The sequence below is a fragment of the Ranitomeya variabilis genome, chromosome 2 (genome assembly GCF_051348905.1).
Source record: "Ranitomeya variabilis isolate aRanVar5 chromosome 2, aRanVar5.hap1, whole genome shotgun sequence".
Classification (NCBI taxonomy): Eukaryota; Metazoa; Chordata; class Amphibia; order Anura; family Dendrobatidae; genus Ranitomeya; species Ranitomeya variabilis.
The window spans coordinates 165,082,831-165,108,978 of record NC_135233.1 but is presented as its reverse complement, the minus strand read 5'-3'; the positions used below and the strand labels follow the sequence as shown (position 1 = coordinate 165,108,978).

Here is a 26,148-nt window from a genome sequence, read left to right as displayed (position 1 = left end):
CTAGGTGTATGCCTGACATTTCTGAAGTATCATAGACTTTGCTGGTACTATGAAACTGGGCTAAAAAAAGAAAAAAGAAAGCTACGAAAACGCAACTTGTGAACATAGCCTTAGGCAGCCAGCATTTGACTGTAACATCAGTGACTGGAACTAGCTGCAATTGCTGCTGTTTATCCATTTAGATGCTGCTGTCAATCACAATGCAATCATGGGGTGCCGATGGGTTGTAACGGCCTGCTACGCTCATCCTCCCTTTAAGTTCAGCTATGGTTTGCTTTATAGGAAAACTTAACGTGAATTGCATTTTTTTCCATTCTGCCTCCCAAAAATCTGAATGGAAGGTGATCAAAATTGTCATGTGCCCAAAAATGGTACCAATAAAAACGTCAACTCGTCCCACAAAAAAAAAAAACTAGACCTCACATGACTCTGTAGGCTAAAATATGGAAAAATTATAGCTCTCCAAATATGGTGATGCATAAAAAGCGTCTTTTCGTGTGTGACAGCTGCCAAACATAAAAATCTGATATAAATCTGGTATCATTGTAATCACACCGACCCGAAGAATAAAGTCACCTAAGCACTTACACCACAAGAGGAACGGCATAAAAAATAAAACCAATTCTTCACCTGCTGTTGAGTATCCTGCGCTTTGCGGGCTGGGCATAACATACTGGTGACTACAACGCATCGGTCACTACAATGGCAGTTGTAATTTTCACTCGGCAAGATCCACTGCTGCCCGTCTCTGGAAACACCCATGGATGGAGTCAAAATCATCACTGCATCTGTAAATACATTTCCAAAGGGGGTATAATTTCCAAAATGGGGTCACTTGATGGGGGTTTCTGCTTTTGTAGCAATTAGGGGCTCTGTATATGGAGTATGTATATATGTATATGGATATGTTCTAGGAAATTCTGCTCTCCAGGAGGCAAGTAACGCTCCGTTCCTCCCGAGTCTCACCGTACGGCTAAGTATTACTGTACAGCCACATATGGGGTATTGCCACGTTCAGTGGAAATTGTTGAACAAATTATAGTGCCATTTTTACCCACTTGTATGAAAATGTAAAGTCTGGGGCTAAAACAAAATTTTGGTGGTAAAAATGTAGTTATTTTTTCTTCATTGCCCAATGGTATAAAATTCTGTGACACACCCATGGTGTCAATATGATCACTGCATCCCTAGATGAATTTAGTGAGAGGTGTAGTTTGTAAAATGGGGTCTCTTATGGCGGGTTCTGCTGTTCTGGCACCTCATGGGCTTTCCCAGTGGGTTATGACACCTGCAAACCCATAACAGTAAAATCTGGTGCTCTTTGACTTCTGAGCTTTGCACTGTGCCTGACAAATATTTCCTGATTACATGTATGGTATTGGCACTCTCAGGAAAAAATGGACCTCAGTTTGTTGTGGAAAAAAATTCTTATTAGCCATTAGAAAAATAAAAAACTTTTATAAAACTAAAAATAAAAGTTTGGGGGGGTGGAAATGGGATTTTCTTATTTTCACGGCTCAACCTTACAAACGTCTGTGAAGCATGGGGGGTTCAAAGTGCTCATCACACTTCAAAATACATTCCTTTAGGGGTCTAGTTTCCAATATGGGGTTACTTTTGGTGGGGGGTTCCACTGTTTAGGCACATCAGGTGCTCTTCAAGTGGGACATAACATCAGCTAATGATTCCAGGAAATTTTGCATTCAAAAAGTCCAATGGCGCTACTTCCCTTCCGAGCTCTGCCGTGCGCCGACACAGTGGTTTTCTCCCACATATGGGGTATCTGCATACTCAGGAGAAATTACAAATTTTGGGGTCCAATTTTTTCCTGTTACCCTTGTCAAAATAAAAAAAATTGGATCTGAAGTCAATTTTTTTGTGGAAAAAAAAGTTAAGGGTATGTGAACACGTTGTGGATTTGCCTGTGGAATTTTCTGCACGGATTCTTCCTCGTGGCAGAAAATGCAGGTGAAAATCTGTGCTGATTTGATGCAGATTTTCATGCGGATTTGTATGCGTTTTTGTAAGCTAAATAAAGATATATTATTTAACAAAAAATTATGATGTCATTTCCTTGTCCAACCTCTTCTTTTACATACTCCATTGAAGACCATAATATCATTACATACCATGTTCACATATAATGTTTGCACACTCAAAACAAATGTAAGTGAATATTAAATATATCTATATATACTGTATAGATAGATAGATAGATAGATAATACCAAGCCCGATGTTTAGTAATGAACATAAAAAAAGGTACATAAAGAGTTAGACACACACACATGAAATCTGCGTGAAACACAAAATCTGTTTAATTAAAAAAAAAAATGGAAAAAAAAATTGCGTGGGCTCCCACGTAATTTTCTTAACCAGTAGAAGGAAAGCCAGCGACTGGGGCAGATGTTTATAGCCTGGGAAGGGGGTAATACCCATGTATCTTCCCAGGCTATAAATATCAGCTCACAGCTGTATACTTAGCCTTTACTGGCTAATAAAATAGGGGAGCCCCCCAAAAAATGATGTGGGGTCCCCCTATAATTAATAACCAGCAAAAGCTATGCAGACAGCTCCAGGCTGATATTAGTAGCCTAGGAAGGGCCATGGGTATTGCGCCCCCCTCCCCAGCTAAAACATCAGCTCTCAGCCACATCGTTAAGATGCTCCAGTTCCGGCACTTAGCCTCGCTCTTCCCACTTGCCCTGTAGTGGTTGCAAGTGGGGTAATAGTTGGGGGGTTTGATGTCAGCTTTGTATTATTTGGTGACATCAACCCCATGGCTTAGTAATGGAGAGGTGTCAATAAGATACCTATCAATTACTAATCCTATAGTTGTTACATGTTAAATAAAAACCCAGCCAGAATAAAGTATTTTAATTAAATAAAACGCAACACAGTTTGGTTTGCCATTTTATTATTATTCCTAATCTATGTGATGCCCTCGATCTGCAAAAAAAAAAAAAAAAAGCCAAAACAAATACTCCCTGTTCTGATGTAATCCATTTAATAACAAGTGTCCCATGACGATCTCCCATGTAGAGCAGTCACATCGGGAGATGTGACTGCCCTACACAGCCTCCGATGATACACTGACAGAAGATAATCACTCCTGCAGTGTATCAGAGTTCATCGGAGTTCGTGCTCTCACTTTACGGCACTGCCGCTGCGTGAACTCCGGTGATCTCTAGGCGGCGGAGTGATACACTGCGGGAGGATTATCTCTTGTCACTGTATCACTGGAGCTGTGTAGAGCTGTCACATCTCCCTATGTGACTGTTCTACACGGGAGCTCATCGTGTCACACTCGTTACTAAATGGATTACATCGGAACAGGGAGTATTTATGTTGGTTTTTTTTGGCTTTTTTTTGCAGGAGATCGAGGGCATCGAGGATTGGCTATTTTTTTTTTACTATTGAACACAGTAGCCAGATGATGGAACTACTGTCCCATCACAGGCTAATGCTGTCACTGTTATATGTGACAGCAGACATAGCCTTATGGGACTAGTAGTCCCATCAGATGATGCCTGCTCACACACAGACACCCGCAGACAGACCCCCACATATTCTCTCATCACACACAGTCTCCGCCCACACACTCTTCCTCCTTCCTTTCTCTAGCGTTTTTCGCACACACATCCACAAATCTTTTTACAACTGCAGTTTTGCGGCGGATTTGACTGACTCAATGGAAGTTAATGGGTGCAGCAATGCTGCAGATCCGCAAAAAGAATTGACATGCTGCAGAAAATAAAATGCTGTGAATCCGCGCTGATTTTTCCGCAGCATGTTCACATCAATTCTGGATTCCCATTGGTTAACATTGGTTGTGCACTACACTGTGGATTTGGTGCAATTCCGCGTGTCCAAAAACGCTGCAGGTCCGCAACAAAATCTGCAACGTGTGCACATAGCCTAATAGTTGTACCGTGGACCTAGCAAGTAAATTCAATCCCACTTGAAAGATTAGATGACATGTATCATGTATTTGTAGATGAAAAGCAGACCGCAGCGTTCACAGCAAGCTAGTGTATACAGTCTGTACTGTACTGCAAAGGTGACGTCACCACCACGCTTTTTTTGTATCTTCAGACCATTGTTCCTTTACCTGCTCAGCGGATCTTTCATCATATGGACACACGCTGAGCCTTTATAATACATATGGTGAGGGTAATTTACTTACCACCTCTCACCTTAGTACGCTATTCATATTTTGGTGCACTTAGCACCTTATTTTTATTATTTAGTCTGTGATATGGCTATCAATTTCCTACCGGGTACTTTTAAAATTTTCAGTTATTGGTAATAATTAGTGATCAGCGAGTATACTTGTTGCTCAAGATTTCCCGAGCACGCTCGGGGGGTCTCTGAGTATTTGTAAGTGCTCGGAGATTTAGTTTTTGTTGACGGAGATGAATGATTTACATCTGATAGCCAGGCTAAGTACATGTGGGGGTTGCCTGGTTGCTAGGGAATCCCCACATGTAATCAAGCAGGCTAACAGATGTAAATCATTCAGCTGCGGCGATGAAAACTAAATCTCCGAGCACTAAAAAATACTCGGAGGACACCCAAGCGTGCTCGGGAAATCTCGAGTAACGAGTATACTCGCTCATCACTAGAAATAATTTAATGAGGTTACCACTTTTAAGCAGTTGACTCTGGTGTATGGCATTGTCTGTTAAGCAGTTGCCTTCACTATAATAATAGTGCAGATTATTCACATCTCTCCCATCCATCCACCATGTCAGTGAGGGGGAGTAGAGGATAATCTTTATTGTCATGGTTGGTGTAATGGTGCTTTATACACAGCTTCTACTCCCTGCAGTGTCCAGAGATCATTCTGGGCTTGTGTGTGACTCTGGGGAAAAAGTAGGAGTTACAGGTCTGCTCACTGCTGGCTTGCAGCCCAGAACAAGGAATTATGGGAAATGTAGTAAGAAGGGAGCAGATGAAGTTATCGCTATGACAACAGAGCTGGTGGCAGGGCACAGGAAGAGAGGCAGAAAGGCATACAGCAACAGGAGACTGGGCAAAAAAAGGGTATATGGGGACCTTTAGTGGCATTATCCTTACAAGGGTATTCCCATTTCCAAAATCCTATCTCAATATGTAGTAGATGTAATAATAATATTAGTGAATCCCTCCAATTTGAAATGTAGTTTAGTTCTGATTCACGAAGTCTCTTTTCACATGTGCAGGCGTTGCAGGCCCTTGGGGGTATCCTTTGTTACGAACATGTAGCTAAGGCTACTTTCACACTAGCGTTTTTTTCAATACGTCGCAATGCGTCGTTTTGGCAAAAAAAACGCATCCTGCAAAAGTGCTTGCAGGATGCGTTTTTTTTCCCATTGACTAACATTAGCGACGCATTTGCGACGCATTGACACACGTCGCAACCGTCGTGCGACGGTTGCGCCGTGTTGTGGCGGACCGTCGGCTGCAAAAAACGCTACATGTAACGTTTTTTGCTGCCGACGGTCCGCTTTTTCCGACCGCGCATGCGCGGCCGTAACTCCGCCCCCACCTCCCCGCACTTCCCCGCACCTCACAATGGGGCAGCGGATGCGCTGGAAAAATGCATCCGCTGCCCCCGTTGTGCGGCGCAGAGAACGCTAGCGTCGGTAACCTCGGCCCGACGCACTGCGACGGGCCGGGCCCGACGCTAGTGTGAAAGTAGCCTAAGGCTACTTTCACACTAGCGTCGTGCACTGCACGTCGCTATGCGTCGTTTTGTAGACAAAACGCGTCCTGCAAAAGTGCTTGCAGGATGTATTTTTTTCTCCATTGACTTGCATTAGCGATGCAGTGCGACGCATTGCCACACGTCGCGACGGTTGCGTCGGACCGTCGCCACCAAAAAACGTTGCATGTAACGCTTTTTGGTGCGTCGTGTCCAGCATTTCCGATCGCGCATGCGCGGCCGGAACTCCGTCCCCGCCTCCCCGCACCTTACAATGGGGTAGCGGATGCGTTGAAAAACAGCATCCGCTGCCCCCGTTGTGCGGCGCTTCCACAGTATGCGTCGGTGCACCGCAACGTCGCATTGCGACGTGCAGTGCACGACGCTAATGTGAAAGTAGCCTAACTGTCACTATATTAGTGGATGTAACCATGGATACCCAAGACCTCAAGAATCAGGAAAACTATACTATATTTCTAATTGGAGGGATTTGCTAATATTACTATCACACCTACTACATATTAGGAAAGGATCTTGGAGATGGGAATCCCCTTTAAGCATATATGGCAAAATCAGTAAATAGTTCAGGGTAGTGGACAACCTCTTTAACCCCTTTACCCCCCGGAGGTGGTTTGCACATTAATGACTAGGCTGATTTTTACAAATCTGACCACTGTCCATTTATGAGCTAATATCTCTGGAACTCTTCCACGAATCCCATTGATTCTGAGATGACTTGCAGTTACTTGTGAAAAAAAACAAAAAACGGGCATTTGGAGAAAATGTTGCTATTTTCAAATTTTGAATATTCATACCCTTACATCACAGAGATATGTCACATATAGTTAATAAGTAACATTTCCCACATGTGTACTTTACATCAGCACAATTTTGGAACCTAATTTTTTTTCTGGTAAGGAAGTTAGAAGGATTAAAAGTTGTCCAGTGAATTTTTTTTTTTTCATTTTTCCAACAAAATTTACAAAACCATTTTGGACCACATCACATTTGAAGTCACTTCGAGGGGCCTATATAATAGAAGATACTCAAAAGTGACACCATTCTAAAAACTGCACCCCTCAAGGTGCTCAAAACCACATTCAAGAAGTTTATTATCCATTCAGGTGTTTCACAGGAATTTTTGGAATGTGGAAAAAAATAAATGAACATTTAATTATTGGTAGCAGTTTAATCCGGTTTCTGCTTTTAGGCCGTTGTCTTTTGATGTATAGCATTGCCCGATAGGCAGTTGTCTTTGGTGTATGACCCAGTCTTTTTTAACTAGTTGTCTCTGTTATACATACAGTGTGGGGATTCTTTATATGCTTTAGGGTAAGTTCACACAGGGCTTTTTTGCTGCGGTTTTTTTATTCTAATTTTCAGCTACTTTTTACAATACCATCAAAGCCTATGAGATTTCAGAAATCTCATGCACACACATTGTTTTTTGTTGTGCTTTGTTGCTTTTTTTGGACATAGAGCATGTCACTTCTTTCAGCGTTTTTGCTCCGTTTTTTCACCCATTGACTTGAATGGGTGTTGAAAAAAATGCAGCAAAATGCAGGTATCCTTATTTGCTGCGTTTTTGCTGCTGAAAATCCAAGGACATTAGCATGGACAAAGAGAAAAAAATAACACACCAAAAAAAGCACCAAATACGCAACAAAAAACACACCTAAACCTGCGTTTTTGACGCAGCTTCTTTCCTGCCAAGAATATCAGGTTTTGCTGCAGAAAAAAAGCAGCAAAAACTCCCTGTGTGAACTTACCCTTATACTGGTCATTGTTAAATTATAGTTCTGCGCGCCCCATTAGTTTATCTCCATCAGCGAGCAGTGTGTCAGCATTGTATCTGGAGTTGGAGTTCTTTCATTGGGGACACTCTTGTATTCATAATCTACATTAGTAAGAGATCTGAATGTATGCACATTATATAGGGAATACAGCAAGATGTATACACTGTATGCAGGGTTTCCAGCAGTGTGTATACATGTATATACACCCTGCTGTTTATGTACAGATGTAAGGGAGAGCTGGGTCTGCAGCAGAGCTGTGGAGTCTGTGTCCATTTCAGTGGAGTCGCGTTATAAAATGGACAGACTCCTAATTTAAAATAAATTGGGTACAGTAGTTCAATGCAATATGTGCAGTAAATTTTTCATAAGCTTTTGGGAAAGTTATGAAATGTCCTATAAATAGCTGTTCTATTTCTGATCTAAGGATCTCAGCTTTTAGATGAGATGGATCTGTGCGGTACTTTATGCACATTCTCAGTAGTGTGGCAGTGCTGTGGAGTTGGGATTCAGGGAAATTGAGGAGTCTGAGTCAGACGTTTGGCCTACCAACTCCACAGGCACAGGTCTGCAGGGTGAGCTGGGTCTGAACCTGCGGGGTGAGATGGGTCTTCCCTGCAGGCAGGTCTGGGTCTGGCCCTGCCGGCAGGGCTGGGGCTGGCAGCAATCACAGAAACAGTGAGCGCTCCTAAATGCAAGCCCCACCAACCTGATCCTTGAAGTGAAGGTGAATTTAACATGGCATCATATGAAGCAAGAGATGTGACCAGAAGAGCAGATCAGTTTACAGCAGGATATGACAAGTCAAGGTATTTAGTGAAGTGCTAATCTAAGGAAGTTAGTGACTATGTAAGGGACTTCTGTGATTGAATCACTGACTGGGTGGTTCAGGGAAATGCAGTAAATATAGTGTATCTCGACTTTAGCAAAGCATTTGATAAAGTATCTCATACTATCCTTATTGAAAAAATGACCAAGTATAGGATTATCAAGGCTACGGTTAGGTGGATTCATAACTGACTCAGTGATCATACTCAAAGAGGGGTAATAAATGGTTGCACATCCAATTGGAAGAGTGTTTCAAGTGGGGTACCACAGGGCTCTGTCCTGGCCCCAGTATTGTTCAAAATCTTTATAACTGATCTAGATAATAGAACAGAAGGTAACCTAATCAAATTTGCAGACAATGCAAAGCTACGATGGATAGCTAAAGGTACCTTCACACTGACCAATTTTCCAACTATAACGATAGCGATCCGTGACGTTGCAGCGTCCTGGATAGCGATATCGTTGTGTTTGACACGCAGCAGCGATCTGGATCCTGCTGTGATATCGTTGGTCGGAGCTAGAAGTCCAGAACTTTATTTGGTCGTCAGATCGGCGTGTATCGTTGTGTTTGACAGCAAAAGCAACGATGCCAGCAATGTTTTACAATGGTAACCAGGGTAAATATCGGGTTACTAAGCGCAGGGCCGCGCTTAGTAACCCGATATTTACCCTGATTACCATTGTAAAAGTAAAAAAAAAAAACACTACATACTCACCTTCTGATGTCTGTCACGTCCCCCGGCGTCCGCGCTGCTGCTCAGAGCTTCCTGCACTGAATGTGTCAGTGCCGGCCGTAAAGCAAAGCACAGCGGTGACGTCACCGCTCTGCTTTAGGGCCGGCGCTTACACAGTGCAGGGAAGCGGACGCCGGGGGACGCGACAGGCACCGGAATGTAAGTATGTAGTGTTTTTTTTTTTTTTTACATTTACACTGGTAACCAGGGTAAACATCGGGTTACTAAACGCGGCCCTGCGCTTAGTAACCCGATGTTTACCCTGGTTACCCGGGGACTTCGGCATCGTTGGTCGCTGGAGAGCTGTCTGTGTGACAGCTCTCCAGCGACCACACAATGACGAAACAGCGACGCTGCAGCGATCGGCATCGTTGTCTATATCGCTGCAGAGAAGACAGAGAATGGATTCAGAAGGATCTAGATAACCTTGAACAATAGGCAATGACTAATATAATGGTATTTAACAGGGAGAAATGCAGGATTCTACATCTGGGCAAGAAAAACGAAAATTACATGGGAGGAATAGAGCAAAGCAACAGCAAGTGTGAAAAAGACTATACTAATAGATCACAGATTGCACATGAGTTAACAGTGTGATACAGCAGCAAAAAAGGCAAACACAGTTGTAGGATATATTGAGAGAAGCATAGAGTCTAGATGACATAGAGTAATTATCCAACTCTACTCCTGGGTCCAGTTCTGGGCACCACATTTTAAAAAGACATTGAAAAAACTGGAGCAAGTTCAGAAAAGAGCTACCAGGATGGTGAGCGGACTGCAAAGTATGTGCTACGAGGAACGGTTAAAAGATCTGGTAATGTTTAGCTTGCAAAAAACAAGGCTAAGAGGAGACTTAAAGGGATTTTATCAGCCAATTCGGAACAATAAATTTACTGTTTTAAAATATTAACATCGTGCTTATTTAGTTTCTCACCATCATATAAGTAATCAGACCACTTAGAGCAAAAACTATATTTATTACAATACAAGTAGAATATAGCAAATAACTTTTCTAAACTTTTCTAAACTCTTGTAAGTAAATATGCAATAAACACTGTTATGCAGTTAATAAGAAGAAATCTATAAATTTGTCCTCAGAAAAAGTATTGCCTCTGTCAGATCCTCCATGGATGCCCTCAAATCTGATCTAATTATTTTGAGAGCAGAGAACAACCTCTCTACACTAACTTGGGTTGGTGGCAAAGCAGTAACCACTCGGGCAACATCTCTGACAATGTCAGGATACAGAGGAATCGCTTGTTGCACTGTTATTTTTGATGAACGGTCAAATTTCTCAATTTCTTTTAGTGCACATGAAAAAATCTGCTGAAATGTACTGGCTGTGTTCTTTGATGGGGATGACTCTTCTTCTATGCGGGAACGCTTTGCACGGTCTTTGTGATCCAAATATTTTTCAAAATAAAATTCTTCATCAGTTGATGAGGGTGAAGATGTGGCAGGACGACCAAATTCTTCTTGTTCCTTCTGACTGTTCTGCAACCCTTTCATCCTTACTGCTATTTCAAACAGAGCTTATTTTCCTTTAGATAGCTGTTGATCATCTAGAAGAATCCGATGCATTGGGTCTACATAAACAGCTGCCAAAAGAATGTTATTTTGTAATAGTAGCTCCTCTCTCCGTTTCATTGATGTAGCAATGCCACTTGCAATTAACCCTCCTCTTTGGGACAGGCGAAACATCAGGTTCTTCCACTCCTTTAAGAAAATACCTGGAGTTAAGTCCTCTGCTTGTAATTTTTTTAGTCACTGTAAATGGGTGCTCTAGCAATTTTTCCAGCTCAGTCACCTGATTCCACTGACTTTCATTTAGCGTCAGTAGAGGGTTAGCCATGTCTACAAGAAAGGTTTTCAGTTCAACCAAGCACTGAATCATTAAGTAAGTACTGCCCCATCGTGTGGCTTGATCAATAATTGCCCCTTTTCCAGCACGTCTCTTCAAAATTGAGTCAACTTTAGGGGTTCTGGCAACAGTAGCCAATTTTCTCACCTTGCCAATCAGTGCAGCAGCATGTCCTTCTTGCAGACTGTCTCTTATAGCCAGCTGTAGCGTATGCACAACACAGCGCATGTGATGAATGAAAGAACATATTGACACAGTTTCAACAAGATCATCTAAACTATCATGTTGCTGTTCATCTGAAGCACTTCAGTTTGCTCCTCAGTTACAATACTGTGTTCCTCTATTTCAAACATTTCTGTGTCTGTGGACCCAGAATGTTCTTCTAGCTGCTGGTCACCATCATTACTCTCATTCATTAGCTTAATAGTACTTATCATATTTGAAGCATTGTCAGTTACGACAGAAAGAACTTGCTCTTTTTTAAGTTCATAGTCTTGCAGAACCTTTTCCACCAAGACCTGGAGAAACTCACTGGTGTGATGAGCTTTGGTGTCTTTTACTGCCAATGTCTTGGTAACCATTTCATTTTTGTCACAAACAAATCGGACATTGATGGCAAAATAGTTCACTCTGTGACTCGTGCAGGCATCCATTTTAAGAAACAGAAAGCGTCCCTTGAGAGTTTTTTTTTTAATTTCTTCCTTTTGTTTAAAAGCTTCTTCGATTACTAATTTTCTAACACTCTCTCTCTCTCTCCAGAGAAACACCAAGCTTGCGGGCCATTTCCCCATTCAGACACATAAAAGCTGGTCATGAAAATAATGAAATAGGCACACTATCCTTTACAACAAGCTCTATGATCTGTTTTTTAAATGTATCTACTGTCATTGTCACAGTAACTTTGTCACTGACAAAATATCTTGCAACTGATGGCTGCAAAGTTCTCTGCTCCTTTGTTTGGCTGGAAGAGCTGGGCACTGGTTCATTGGTTTGGATGCAGTCTTTCTCATCCACTGCTTTCAGTACTTCTGGATGAAAGCGCTGTAAATGTCTCTTTAGATTAGAAGCTCTGGTAGGAGCATTTTTATCTTTGCCTGAATATGCACTGATCTTGGCTTCACAGCATTTGTTTTCTTTTGGATCATTTGTCATACACTGACAGACATAATGTTTTCTATCTTGAGTGATGGTGAAATGTTCAAATACAGCTGATTTAATGTGACGCTTCTTTGACATTCTCAGGTTTTTAATTCTGTATTCACAATCCAAATGACAATTGTTTTTCCTAAACACAATTGTACAAAATTATTGCCAGGTCGTACAACTGATATAGTGGTCAAGTAATACTGTTATTCCTCATGTACTCACAGTTAACTGATGCAAAGTTTGTTGAAAGGATAATACTTCTTACAGTCTTCCTCTTCTGAGTAGCAGCTGTGAGATGCTTGGAAGATGCACACCTAGTAAACATCTAGTCTAGAGGAGGAGCTTTACTACTAAGAATTTGCAACACATTTTCACTTTCAGTTTCATACATTGTAAGTAGGGGGGTTGGGGCAGCATGAGGTTAACCAAGTATAAGATTAGATAAGGGCAGTGGAGAACAGTGACACACAAGAAGTAAGAAATGTCTCTATCTCCAGCAGAACTGCTTATCACTGTTGTTCATAGTTTGATAGAACATATATATTTGAGTAACATTTATAAAATTCATATGAAAGTTCAATTATGAAATATTAATACATTTTTTTTAAAGCTGGAGTCAATACATTTCTACCGACTCCGACTCCGACTCCAACCAAAACTAACTCCGACTCCACGACTCCGACTTCACAGCCCTGCCTGGAACAGCAGTTGGTGGAATCGCGCTCCACCAGCGGCTATTAACCTGACAGCGGCATTTAACAAGCGCTTCAGGCAATCACTCCGGAAATCCGCCCACCGGGTGACCCTGTCACTTGATCGCAGGTCACCGATGGGTTGACATGACAACCAGAGGTCTCCTGCATAGCAAGTGAGTAATTCAGCTACATTTAGGCTAACTGATCATCGCCTATATGTAGCTGAGCCGATTAGGTTATGGCAGCTTCTAGTTTTCCAATTGAGACTATTGAAGCATGCCAAAAGTAAAAAATAAATAAAAAAAATAAATGTTTTTAAAAATTGAAAAACAAAAAATATAACAGTTCAAATCACCCCCCTTTCACCCCATTCCAAATAAAACAATTAAAAAAAATTTAAACATACACATATTTGGTATCGCCGCATTCAGAATCGCCCAATCTATTAATATAAAAAAAATTAACCTGATGGCTAAACGGCGTAGTGAGAAAAAAGTCAATACGCTAGAATTACGTTTTTTTTTGGTCACCGCGACATTGCATTAAAAGTATCGGAAAATGACACTTTGTTTAAAAAATAAAAAGTTTGGAATTTTCTTTCACCACTAAGGCTATGTTCACATTTGCGTTGTGCGCCGCAGCGTCGGCGCCGCAACGCACAACGCAAACAAAAACGCAGCAAAACTCATGCACAACGCTGCGTTTTGCGCCGCATGCGTCCTTTTTTTCATTGATTTTGGACGCAGCAAAAATGCAACTTGCTGCGTCCTCTGCGCCCGGACGCGGGCGCCGCAGTGACGCATGCGGCGCAAAACGCAAGTGCGACGCATGTCCATGCGCCCCCATGTTAAATATAGGGGCGCATGACGCATGCGGCGACGCTGCGGCGCTGACCGCAAATGTGAACGTAGCCTTAAAGAAAAAAAAAAAGAACTAAGTCATGTTTGGTGTCTATGAACTCGTAATGACCTGGAGAATCATAATGGCAGGTCAGTTTTAGCATTTAGTGAACCTAGCAAAAAAGCCAAACAAAAAACAAGTGTGGGATTGCACTTTTTTTTTGCAATTTCACCGCACATGGATTTTTTTTTTTAACCATTTTCTGCTACATGACATGGTAAAACCAATGGTGTAGTTCAAAACTACATCTCCTCCTGCGAAAAACCCTCACACGGCCATATTGACGGAAAAATTAAAAAGTGGCTATGAGAAGTGGAGCGAAAAAAAACGCAAAAACGAAAATACCTCTGGGGGTAAAGGGGTTAATGCCATATGTTTCCATTCAAGGATGTACTCATTGTCGTATCTGGATCGCTGCTGCAATGTTGTATACGTAAGCATTGATATGCTTCTAATCTCTTTTTTATTTTTTTCTTGTTTCAGCCCAGATCAGTTTCTTGAATTATCCATTGTTTTTTACTTCGGATCCACCAAGTATCTATCAATGGCTGAGCTCTTGTCTAAAGGGAGAAAAGCTGCTAGCTTACCCTTACCTTCCTGGGATATGTGAAAGAAGCAAGCTTGTGGCACTGGTAAAAATGAGTTGATGGGTTTTGTCTGAAATCATATATTCAGTGTTTTAACATCTGTCAAATGTAAGGATTGCAGTGCTTCCGGGCCCCTCCGCCTGCCTCTGGTCTGTGAGTGACGAGCCTCCTCTGTTTGATATCTCAGCAGTGACTTGTCGTTCACAGACCGGAGGCAGGCGGAGGGACCGGGGAATCATAGACAGCGAGGAGAAGACCCAGGGTACAGTCCGGCCCCTGTGCACCGAAATCTAAACTAGCTCAAAACTTCACATGGTGATTACAGAACAACAAAGCAGATTTCTTCCCCACAAGTATCCATGTACTCTGTGATACAGCGCCATTACTGCTTTACTTTGCATTACAAAGTCGTGCTGATAAGTTCTCTTCAAGAATTAGCTCATGTCTTTTCACTATTACTGTGTGCATATAACCTCGTGGGTTATAGATTTAGTGGCAAAATGTACAATTGGTGGAGAAATGTTGAACTTGATGGACCTAAATCTTTTTTTCAACCTGTGTAATTATAATGGCTTAATGTTTAAATTAAAAAAAAAAAAGCCAAGTGTTCTTACTTTCTCACTGCAGTGTATGATATTGTATCTTTAATACTTTGCCTTTGTTCCTCTTACTGTGTTGCAGAGTTTTGCTCAGTATATTCTTGGAGATGAGACTGCGGTTTCAAATGGAACATCGAAATACTTGTCCAAAATAACAGCAGGTAAAATGAGCATACATGTATGAATGGTTGTTTGGTAAAGGAGGGGTCTGATGGTGCAGACACTGCCTGTGGCCTAAAGTTTAGTCCATCTGTTCAGGCAAATGTAAACTGCAAGCTTGTGCACTCATTTCAGCCACACTGTTGTCCCCCACTAGTCCCCACTGTTTGACATCTGCAACACATGCAGGGGTTGTCTAACAAACAGGCAATCCATGCATGAGTTGCGACTGTCGAACAGCTTTGAGACATGCAGCTGAGAGGACTCGAACACATTATTCGAGCACGCTGAAGACTCTGCTGGCACCCGAGCATGCTCAGATAACACCTTAACTGAGCATGTTCGCTCGTCACCATTCACCCCCCTAATGGTAGTAGCCGCAAATAATCCAGATGTAATTAGACCAATTTGCTTTTCAGGGCAGAGAAAACAGCAGCTGGAGGACGATAGAAGGTGGGAACTTACGACATTATTACCAAAGTAACAATTAGCACTCTCACTAATTTTGTACTTTGTGTTCCACTGTAGGTGTAGCCTAAAGCCCACTCCAACTGTGTCAAGTCTTGCTGAAAAGCTGGTGGTATGGATGACCAACATAGGTGGGCAACACTACACTAGTCGGCACAAGCAATATTTGATAACCTTTTATATTCTAAATGTATACAATAAACCCCATTGGCTGAATGATAGTTTTCATTTTAGGAGGTTGGCAAATTCTGAACTAGGATGACTGCTGGGTTAGTCTCACCATGTAATGTGTGGCCGTCTGCTTCACAAGGATTGCTTTGGCATTGTGTCTGTGGCATTGTTGGACAGCAAGGCCAGGAACGAGGTGTCTAGTCCAAGAGCAGCATCCCTGCTGGACTCTGCCTGCCCGGCTAGGTCTCTGTATGTGTGGATTGGGTGAGACCTGTCAGTGTAGCTAAGCGAGCAGAGGGAAGCCAGGACAGAGATTACGCCCGTCTCAGCGCCACAACATTTCTCAGTAAAACATTGATGTATTCTGTAATCAAATCGTTTGTCAAGTTTCTTTTAAAGCTAAATTATACATTCTAGGATTAATACACCACATACACATACAGTTATGTCCAGAAATATTTGGACAGTGACTTAATCTTTGTGATTTGCGCTCTGCATGCCAATATTTTTTTTATTTAAAATGAAACAACTGAGATGTAATTAAAGTGTAAAGTTTCAGGTTTAATTAAAGGGGGTTGAACAAAAATGTCTTGTGAAACGTTTAGGAATTGCAACCATTTTTCTACAAAGCCTCCTCATTTAAGGGACTCAAAATTAAATGGACAAAAGAACTTTACCTTAAATAAAATGTTAATTTTTAATACTTTGGAGCAAATCGTTTGGAGGCAATGATGTCTGAAGTCTGGAAGCCATAGATGACACCAAACGCTGGGTTTCCTCCTTTGTGATGCTGTTTTAGGCCATTACTGCAGCTGACTTCAGCTGTTGCTTGTTTGTGGGTCTGCCTTATGTTTTGTCTTCAGCATGTTAAATGCTGCTCGATGGAGTTGAGATATGGTGATTTACTCCGCCATTGGAGAATATTCCACTTCTTTGCCTTTAACTCTTGGGTTGTTTTACAGTATGTTTTAGGTCATTTTTCATTTTGTACTGTGAAACGCCGTCCTATCAGCCTTACTGCATTTGGTTGAATCTGAGCAGAAAGTACAGCCCTATACCAGTGGTGGCGAACCTTTTAGAGACCAAGTGCCCAAACTGCAATCAAAAACCCACTTATTTATTGCAAAATGCCAGCACTGCAAATTAACCTAAATACTGAGGTTTTATACATTAGAAAAACAACTTGTCATTAGCGCGCTATACAGTCTATAGCAGTGGTGGCGAACCTATGGCATGCATTCCAGAGGGGGCACACAGAGCCCTCCCGGTGGGCACGCATGCCATCTCCTCAAAACTAGCGTCACCATCATTCTCCTTAGGTCGCTCGCCATCTCCCTTATCACTAGCACTGCGTTTGTGCCGTCCCATCAGGCCGCGCGTGTGCTGGGATGGGGGATGGCACGTGGGCTGAAGAGATTAGCGGCTTTATTGCTGAGGAGATGTCACGTGCACCCACAGGTAGGATTGTGATATATGAACAGACCAGATCAGCGTTGGAGCGGGCAGAGGTGAGTAGTAATTTTTTTTTTTTTTATGTGAGGCCATTATACTGTATGGAGCATCATGGAAGTGCATTGAACAGCCTTGTGGATTGCTGCTGAGGGGAAAAATAATCTCTTTAAATCTTCAGCTTAGCGAGTGTGACCGGAGCATAAGTGCGAACGGTGGTAAGTGTGACTTGTGAGTCAGTGACTTTGGATTCAGGGAGTTTCCAAGGGAGGAATTACTGAATTGCTGTCTGTATTTTATTAATACTTTGCATTTATTTTTTATTTTACTTTTCTGTCTGGTGCAATCCCCATTAGGAAATGTGCTCCACTATTGTTAATGCCATCCAGTGCACATCTTGCCACATGTATACAATCCTTGATCAGCATACTGCTGTGCGAGATGTGAGCACGTTGTGCATTTGGAAGCCCAGATTCTGGATCTAAATGTGCAGCTGGCAACACTGAGATCCATAGACAATATGGAGAGGAGTCTTCTGCTCACTGAGCAGACGCTCAATGGGATAGATGAGGGGGATGGTAGTAAGGAACTGCAGGAAAGTGAGGCAGCTAGCTGGGTGATAGTCAGAAGGCGGGGTAGAGGGAAGAGTGCCAGGGAGGCTAGTCCTGATTTGCCACACCCCAATAAGTTTGCTAAGTTGGCAGATGAGGGTGGTGCCAGTACAGGGGTAGCACTGCTGCAGCCAGGCATGTCCTCTGAAAGCCGGAGGAGTGATTGCTCCAGTAAGGAGGGAAATAGGAGAGCAGGGCAAGCCAGACAGGTGCTGGTAGTGGGGGACTCAATTATTAGGGGAACAGATAGGGCAATCTGTCACAAAGACAGGGATCGTCGAACGGTGTGCTGCCTACCTGGCGCTCGAGTCCGACACATCGCTGATCGGGTGGACAGATTACTGGGAGGGGCTGGTGAGGACCCAGCGGTCATGGTGCACATTGGCACAAATGACAAAGAGGTAGGTGGAAGGTCCTTAAAGATGATTTCAGGGAATTAGGCTGCAAGCTGAAAGCAAGGACCTCCACGGTGGTATTCTCTGAAATACTGCCTGTGCCACGCCAGAGTATTATTATTATTATTATTATTATTATTATTATATTATTTATTGTTATAGCGCCATTTATTCCATGGCGCTTTACATGTGAGGAGGGGTATACATAATAAAAACAAGTACAATAATCTTAAACAATACAAGTCATAACTGGTACAGGAGGAGAGAGGACCCTGCCCGCGAAGGCTCACAATCTACAAGGGATGGGTGAGGATACAGTAGGTGAGGATAGAGCTGGTCATACAGCGGTTTGGTTGATCGGTGGTTACTGCAGGTTGTAGGCTTGTCGGAAGAGGTGGGTCTTCAGGTTCTTTTTGAAGATTTCGATGGTAGGCGAGAGTCTGATGTGTTGTGGTAGAGGGTTCCAGAGTAGGGGTGATACGCGAGAGAAATCTTGTATGCGATTGTGGGAAGAGGAGATAAGAGGGGAGTAGAGAAGGAGATCTTGTGAGGATCGGAGGTTGCGTGGTAGGAAAGTACCGGGAGACGAGGTCACAGATGTATGGAGGAGATAGGTTGTGGATGGCTTTGTACGTCATGGTTGGGGTTTTGTACTGGAGTCTCTGGGCAATGGGGAGCCAGTGAAGGGATTGACAGAGGGGAGAGGCAGGGGAATAGCGGGGGGACAGGTGGATTAGTCTGGCAGCAGAGTTTAGAATAGATTGGAGGGGTGCGAGAGTGTTCGAGGGGAGGCCACAGAGCAGGAGGTTGCAGTAGTCAAGGCGAGAGATGATGAGGGCATGGACTAGGGTTTTTGCAGATTCTTTGTTGAGGAATGAACGGATTCGTGAAATATTTTTGAGTTGAAGTCGGCAGGAAGTGGAAAGGGCTTGGATATGTGGTTTGAAGGAGAGATCAGCGTCAAGGATTACCCCGAGGCAGCGAGCTTGTGGGACTGGGGAGAGTGGGCAGCCATTTACTGTAATGGTTAGGTTCGTTGGGGGGGTCACGTGAGATGGGGGAAAGATGATGAATTCTGTTTTGTCCATGTTAAGTTTCAGAAATCTAGCGGAGAAGAAGGATGAAATAGTGGACAGACATTGAGGGATTCTGGTTAGTAGGGAGGTGATATCTGGTCCAGAGATGTAGATCTGTGTGTCATCAGCATAGAGGTGATACTGAAAGCCATGAGATTCTATGAGCTGTCCCAGGCCAAAGGTGTAAATGGAGAAGAGAAGGGGCCCAAGAACTGAACCTTGTGGGACTCCGACAGATAGGGGGCGAGGTGAGGAGGTGGTGTGTGAGTATCATCGGGAGGTTAATAAGTGGCTCAAAAATTGGTGTAGGAAGGAGGGGTTTGGGTTCCTGGGGAACTGGGCCGACTTCTCAGTTGGCTACAGGTTCTATGCTAGGGACGGGCTGCACCTCAATGGGGAGGGTGCAGCTGTGCTGGAGGAGAGAATGGCTAGAAGGTTGGGGGAGTGTTTAAACTAGGGATTGGGGGGAGGGTATTCATGTTATAGGAGGGGAAGATAGTGCAGATAGAGACCTGGGCACAAATAAGGATGTTGGGGGTGGCGGTGGCATGGGGGGGGGGTTAGAACAGGTAATAATTTAAGAAAGAATAGAGGTGCAGAGAGATACATAAAGTGCATGTATACTAATGCCAGAAGCCTCGCCAACAAAATGGACGAATTAGAATTAATGTTGTTGAAGCATAACTATGACATGGTGGGGATATCTGAGACATGGCTGGACGAGAGCCATGACTGGACTATTAACTTGCAGGGCTATAGTCTGTTCAGAAATAACCAAACGGATAAGCGAGGTGTGTGTCTATATGTAAAATCATCCTTAAAACCCATCCGGCGTGATAATATAGGTTAATCTAATGAAAATGTAGAGTCCCTGTGGGTGGAGATAAGGGGAGGGGGAAAAATAATAAATTACTGATAGGGGTTAGTTATAAGTGTCCAAAAAATAATGGAAGCAACGGAGAATATCCTCATAAAGCAAATAGATGAAGCTGCTGCTCAAGGAGAAGCCATTATTATGGGGGACTTCAACTACCCTGAAATAGATTGGGGAACAGAAACCTGCAGTTCCAGCAAAGGTAATCGGTTTTTGACAACTATGAGAAACAATTACCTTTCACTACTGGTTCAGGACCCAACAAGGAGGGGGGGCACTGCTAGACCTAATATTAACCAACAGGCCAGACCGCATATCAAATATAAGGGTTGGGGGTCACTTGGGGAATAGTGATCACAAAATAAGTTTTCATGTAACCTTTAATAAGATGGGTAGTAGGGGGGTTACAAGGACACTAAACTTCAGGAGGGCAAATTTCCAACGGATGAGAGAGGATCTTGGTGCAATTAACTGGGACGATATCCTGAGGCATAAAAATACACAAAGAAAATGGGAGACGTTTATTAGCATCCTGGATAGGACCTGTGCACAGTATATACCGTATGGGAATAAACATACTAGAAATAGGAGGAAACCAATATGGCTAAATAGAGCTGTAAGGGGCGCAATAAGGGACAAAAAGAAAGCATTTAGAGAATTAAAGGAAGTAGGTAGTGAGGAGGCATTAAATAAATAAGTACAGAAAATAAAATAAATTCTGTAAAAAGCAAATCATGGCAGCAAAGATTGAGATAGAGAGACTCATTGCCAGAGAGAGTAAAAATAATCCCAAAATATTCTTTAACTACATAAATAGTAAGAAACTAAAAAATGAAAGTGTTGGCCCCCTTAAAAATAGTCTGGGTAAAATGGTGGATGAGGAAAAAGCCAATATGCTAAATGACTTTTTTTCATCAGTATTTACACAAGAAAATTCCATGGCAGACAATATGATCAGTGATAACAAAAATTCCCCATTAAGTGTCACCTGCTTAACCCAGCAGGAAGTACGGCGGCGTCTAAAAATCACTAAAATTGACAAATCTCCAGGCCCAGATGGGATACACCATTCCATTATTTTTAACCTTTATAGACTCCATAATAACAGGGTCTGTCCACAGGACTGGCGTATAGCAAATGTGGTGTCAATATTCAAAAAGGGGACAAAATCTGAACTCGGAAATTATAGGCCAGTAAGCTTAACCTCTACTGTGGGTAAAATCCTGGAGGGCATTCTAAGGGATGCTATGCTGCAGTATCTGAAGAGGATTAACCTCATGACCCAATATCCGCATGGGTTTACTAGAGACCATTCCTGTCAGACTAATCTGATCAGTTTCTATGAAGAGGTAAGTTCCGGACTGGACCAAGGACACGCAGTGGACATAGTGTATATGGACTTTTCAAAAGCTTTTGATACGATGCCATACAAAAGGTTGATACATAAAATAAGAACAATGGGGATAGGGGAAAATATATGTAAGTGGGTTAAGAGCTGGCTTAGGGATGGTAAACAAAGGGTGGTTATTAATGGAGCACACTCGGACTGGGTCGCGATTAGCAGTGGGGTACCACAGGGGTCAGTATTGGGCCCTCTTCTTTTTAACATATTTATTTATCATTTTGTAGGGGGCATACAGAGCAGAATTTAAATATTTGCAGATGACACTAAACTCTGCAGGGTAATCAATACAGAGGAGGACAATTTTATATTACAGGAGGATTTATGTAAACTAGAAGCTTGGGCTGATAAATGGCAAATGAGCTTTAATGGGGATAAATGTAAGGTCATGCACTTGGGTAGAGCAAATAAGATGTATAATGATGTGCTTAATTGTAAAAAACTGGGCAAAACCATCAATGACAAAGACCTGGGTGTATTGGTGGACGACAAACTCACATTTAGTGGCCAGTGTCAGGCAGCTGCTACAGAGGCAAATAAAATAATGGGATGCATTAAAAGAGGCATAGATGCTCATGATTAGAACATAATTTTACCTCTATACAAGTCACTAGTTCGACCACACTTAGAATACTGTGTACAGTTCTGGTCTCCAGTGTATAAGAAAGACATAGCTGAAATAGAGCGGGTGCAGAGAAGAGCGACCAAGGTTATTAGAGGATTGGGGGGTCTGCAATACCAAGATAGGTTATTGCTGGTTATAACTTGGGGTTATTTAGTTTGGAAAAACGAAGGCTAAGGGGTGATATTATTTTAATGTAAAAATATGAGGGCACAGTACAAAGACCTGTCTAATGATCTTTTTACTCATAGACCTGAGACAGGGACAAGGGGTCATCCTATACATCTAGAGGAAAGAAGGTTTAAGCATAATAACAGACGCGGATTCTTTACTGTAAGAGCAGTGAGACTATGGAACACTCTGCCGTATGATGTTGTAATGAGTGATTCCCTACTAAAATTTAAGAGGGGACTGGATGCCTTTCTTGAAAAGTATAATGTTACAGGTTATATATACTAGATTCCTTGAAAGAGGTTGTCAAAATAAACAGCTTTGCAATTTTAATTTTGATTAATAATCCTCTCCATTCTCAAGAACCGACCTCCACTGCAATCGGTGGCTAGTATCTTAGGCTTGGAATGCAGTGCTTGCAAGCTCTTAGCTATAGAGCAGTGATTGCGAACCTTTTAGAGTGCCCAAACTGCAATCCAAAACTCACTTATTTATCGCCAAGTGCCAACACGGCAATTTACCTGAATACTGAGGTTTTATATTAGAAAAACAACTTGTACATTAGCGCGCTATACAGTCTATAGCAAAGAGCTTGTAAGCGCTGTACTCCAAGCCTAAGATACTAGCCACCAAATGCAGTGGAGGTCTGTTCTTGAGAATGGAGAGGATTTTGAATCAAAAGTAAAATTGCAAAGTTTGTTTGCACAACCTCTTTGCAATTGTGGCCCTTTATCATGATGAAAATAAACCTTTAAGCCAAGGATGTCAAATTCAATTACACAGAGGGCCAAAGTTAAAAGCTTGCACAAAGTCACGGGCCAACCTTGATATTTGTTAAAAAAAAAAAAAAAAAGTGTCTACAATTGAGGAAATTTTTCCTTATCAAATAAAACATTTAACTTTTGGAATTATAGTGAAATAATACAGTATAATGTTATATAATAGCAGTAAAATGCATATGGCCTAATTTAAATATATAAAGAATACTGTATAATGGCCCCACATAGTGCTCCAAACTGTATAATGTGCCCACATAATGCTCCATAATGAATAATGGCCCCACAGGGTGATCCATGCTGTATAGTGGCCCTACATGATGCTCCATAATGTATAATGGCCCCACACGATGCGTCGTGATGTATAATGGCCACACATGTATAAATACAGTATAGTGGCCCCACATGATGCTTCATACTGTATAATGGCCCCACATAGTGCTCCATACTGTAGTATGGCCCCACATAGTGCTCCATACTGTATAATGGCCACACATGATGCTCCATACTGTCTAATGGTCACACATGATGCTCCATACTGTATAATGGCCCCACATAGTGCTCCATACTGTATAATGGCCACACAGTGCTCCATAATGTATAAGGGCCCCACATAGTACTCAATACTGTATAATGTGCCCACATAGGGTTCCAAGCTGTATAGTGGCCCCACATGATGCTCCATACTGTATAAATGTACTGACATGATGTTTCATACTGTATAATGGCCTCACATTAAAAAAATGCTACTCGCCTTTGCCCGTTCCAGTGCTGGCCTGGTTTCCTCATATATCACAATCCTATCTGTGGGCACACGCACCATCTCCTCAGCCTATGCGCCATCTCCCTACTCAGGACATGCCTGGCCTGATGGGACGTTGCAAGTGCAGAGGAGAGTGGTCGCAGCGCTAGTGATGAGGGACATGGTGAGCGAGCTGAGGAGAGTGATGGCGGCGTTAGTTTTGAGAAGATGGCTTGCGTGCCCACCGGGAGGGCTCTGTGTGCCCCTCTAGTACGCGTGCCATAGGTTCACCACCACTGGCCTAGGCTATAAAATGATTTGCTTCTTTATGTAGAGCAGCAATTCATTTTTTTCAAATTCTCAGAGCGTTCTTTGCTACGCAGTGCCATGTTGAATTTACAGTGACCAGTATGAGAGAGTGTGAGAGCGATGATAACAAATATAACACACCTGCTCCCAATTCATATCTGAGACCTTGTAACACTAATAAGTCACATGACACCGGGGAAGGAAAATGGCTAATTGGGCACAATTTGGCGTTTTTCATTTAGATGTTTACTCACTTTAGTTGCCAGCGGATTAAAGGGAAGGTGCCACCAGTTTTCTTGTAGTTTGTTTTTTTTGTGAAATTAAGCTTAACCCTTTAAAGAGAACCTGTCACCCCCAAAATCGAAGGTGACCTAAGCCCACCAGCATCAGGCGCTTATCTACAGCCCCGTTAACGGGCTGCTGTTAACGCAAGTGCCGATATGTCATCACGCTAGCGCAGATAGAGCTAGCAGATGCTCTATCTGCGCTAGCAGTGACTGACCCGGAAACGCTGCAGCCCTTGTCCCAAGGTTCATCACTCAATGACGGCACATCGCTAGCGCACGCCCATTGTGGACGTGCACTAGCGATGCATCCGACATAGGACTTAATGGCGGCGTTAACGGACTATCTTACGCTGCATTATGCCGCGGTGTAACGTAGTCCGTCTAACGGATGCCTATAACGTAATGTGAACCCAGCCTTAACCAGTTGAATGCCGCTGTCAATCACTGACACCAGCAGTTATGACATGCTTCTGGCCAGCGCTTTCTAAGTCCCACTCCTGTGACGTGATCGCGAGGCGCCAATAGGTTGCATGACATCTGGGAGTCTGCAGAAGACCCTTGTGCATATCATTGTAAATCTCCTATGCAGAATTGGCATGCATATTCCCGCTAAACACTAGCATTTTACAAGTGTAATTATCTTGCAGAATGCTAGCGTTTTCCAAGCGATCTGTAGCATCGCTTGGAAACTGATTGACAGGTTGGTCACACTTGTCAAATATAGTGTTTGACAAGTGTGACCAACTTTTTACTATTGATGCTGCCTATATAGCATCAATAGTAAAAAGATATAATGTTAAAAATAATAGAAAAAAAAAATTAAAAAAATCATGATATTCTCACCTTCCGGCGGCCCCCGCAGCCTTCCCGGTCCTCACAATCCTCCCGTTCCCAGCAATGCCTCGCTACAATGACCCCAGATGACGTAGCATCACTCGAGACCGCTACGTCATTGCCGCAAAACATTACTGGGAACGGGAGCATCGCGAGGATCGGGAAGGCTGCGGGGGCCGCCGGAAGGTGAGAATATCACGATTTTTTATTTATTTTTTTAATTTTTTTATATTTTTCTCCTCTCCTCCACCCTTGGGTACCAACCGCACATGATCCACTTACTTCCCGCATGGTGGGCATAGCCCCATGCGGGAAGTAAGCGGATCAATGCATTCTTATGTGTGCGAAATCCCCCCAATTCCGCACAAAGAATGAACATGCTGCGTTTGTTTCCGGAATGCGATTCTGCCGTGGGAAAAACATGCGCACAAAAAAATGCGGAATGCATTAAAAATGATGGGATGCTTATGTAAGCGGTTTTTAGCAGAAAACGGCCGAAAAAACGCTAAAAATCCTGAACGTGTTCACAAAACCTTACAGTGCCATTAATTCCAAAGTGCTTTAAGACATTATAATCACTGTCCCCATTGGGGCTCACTATTCCCTATCAGTATGTCTTTGGAGTGTGGGAGGAAACAGGAGTTCCCGGAGAAAATCCACACAAATACGAAGAGGGCATACAAACTTCTTACAGATGTTGTCCTTGGTGGCATTTTAACCCAGGACCCCAGTGCTGCAGTGCTAATAACTGAGCCACCTTATTTCCCTCAACATATCCATATGAAGGCTTGTTTTTTGTTTGACGAGTTGTACTTTTGAATGACACCATTGATTTTCCTATATAGTATGCTGGAAAACGGGGGCTGTGTGTTGCGGTTTCAATAAAAGTAGTGTTTTATCAGTAGAGTAGGAGATTAGCACTACTGGACTAGGTATCTCGTGGCTCTTGGTCAATTGCTATGTGTAACCCCACC

At 42.7% G+C, this 26,148-nt stretch overlaps 1 protein-coding gene across 1 annotated transcript in view; it reads left to right on the top strand.

The window, feature by feature from the left end:
• ANAPC1 (anaphase promoting complex subunit 1) overlaps window positions 1-26,148 on the top strand; it is a 258,672-nt gene that overhangs the window by 104,410 nt on the left and 128,114 nt on the right. The window contains exons 20-23 of the mRNA XM_077283141.1: window positions 14,126-14,274; window positions 14,911-14,989; window positions 15,407-15,440; window positions 15,516-15,586. Of these exons, the coding sequence (XP_077139256.1) occupies window positions 14,126-14,274; window positions 14,911-14,989; window positions 15,407-15,440; window positions 15,516-15,586 (333 nt within the window). The remainder of the gene's footprint in view (window positions 1-14,125; window positions 14,275-14,910; window positions 14,990-15,406; window positions 15,441-15,515; window positions 15,587-26,148) is intronic.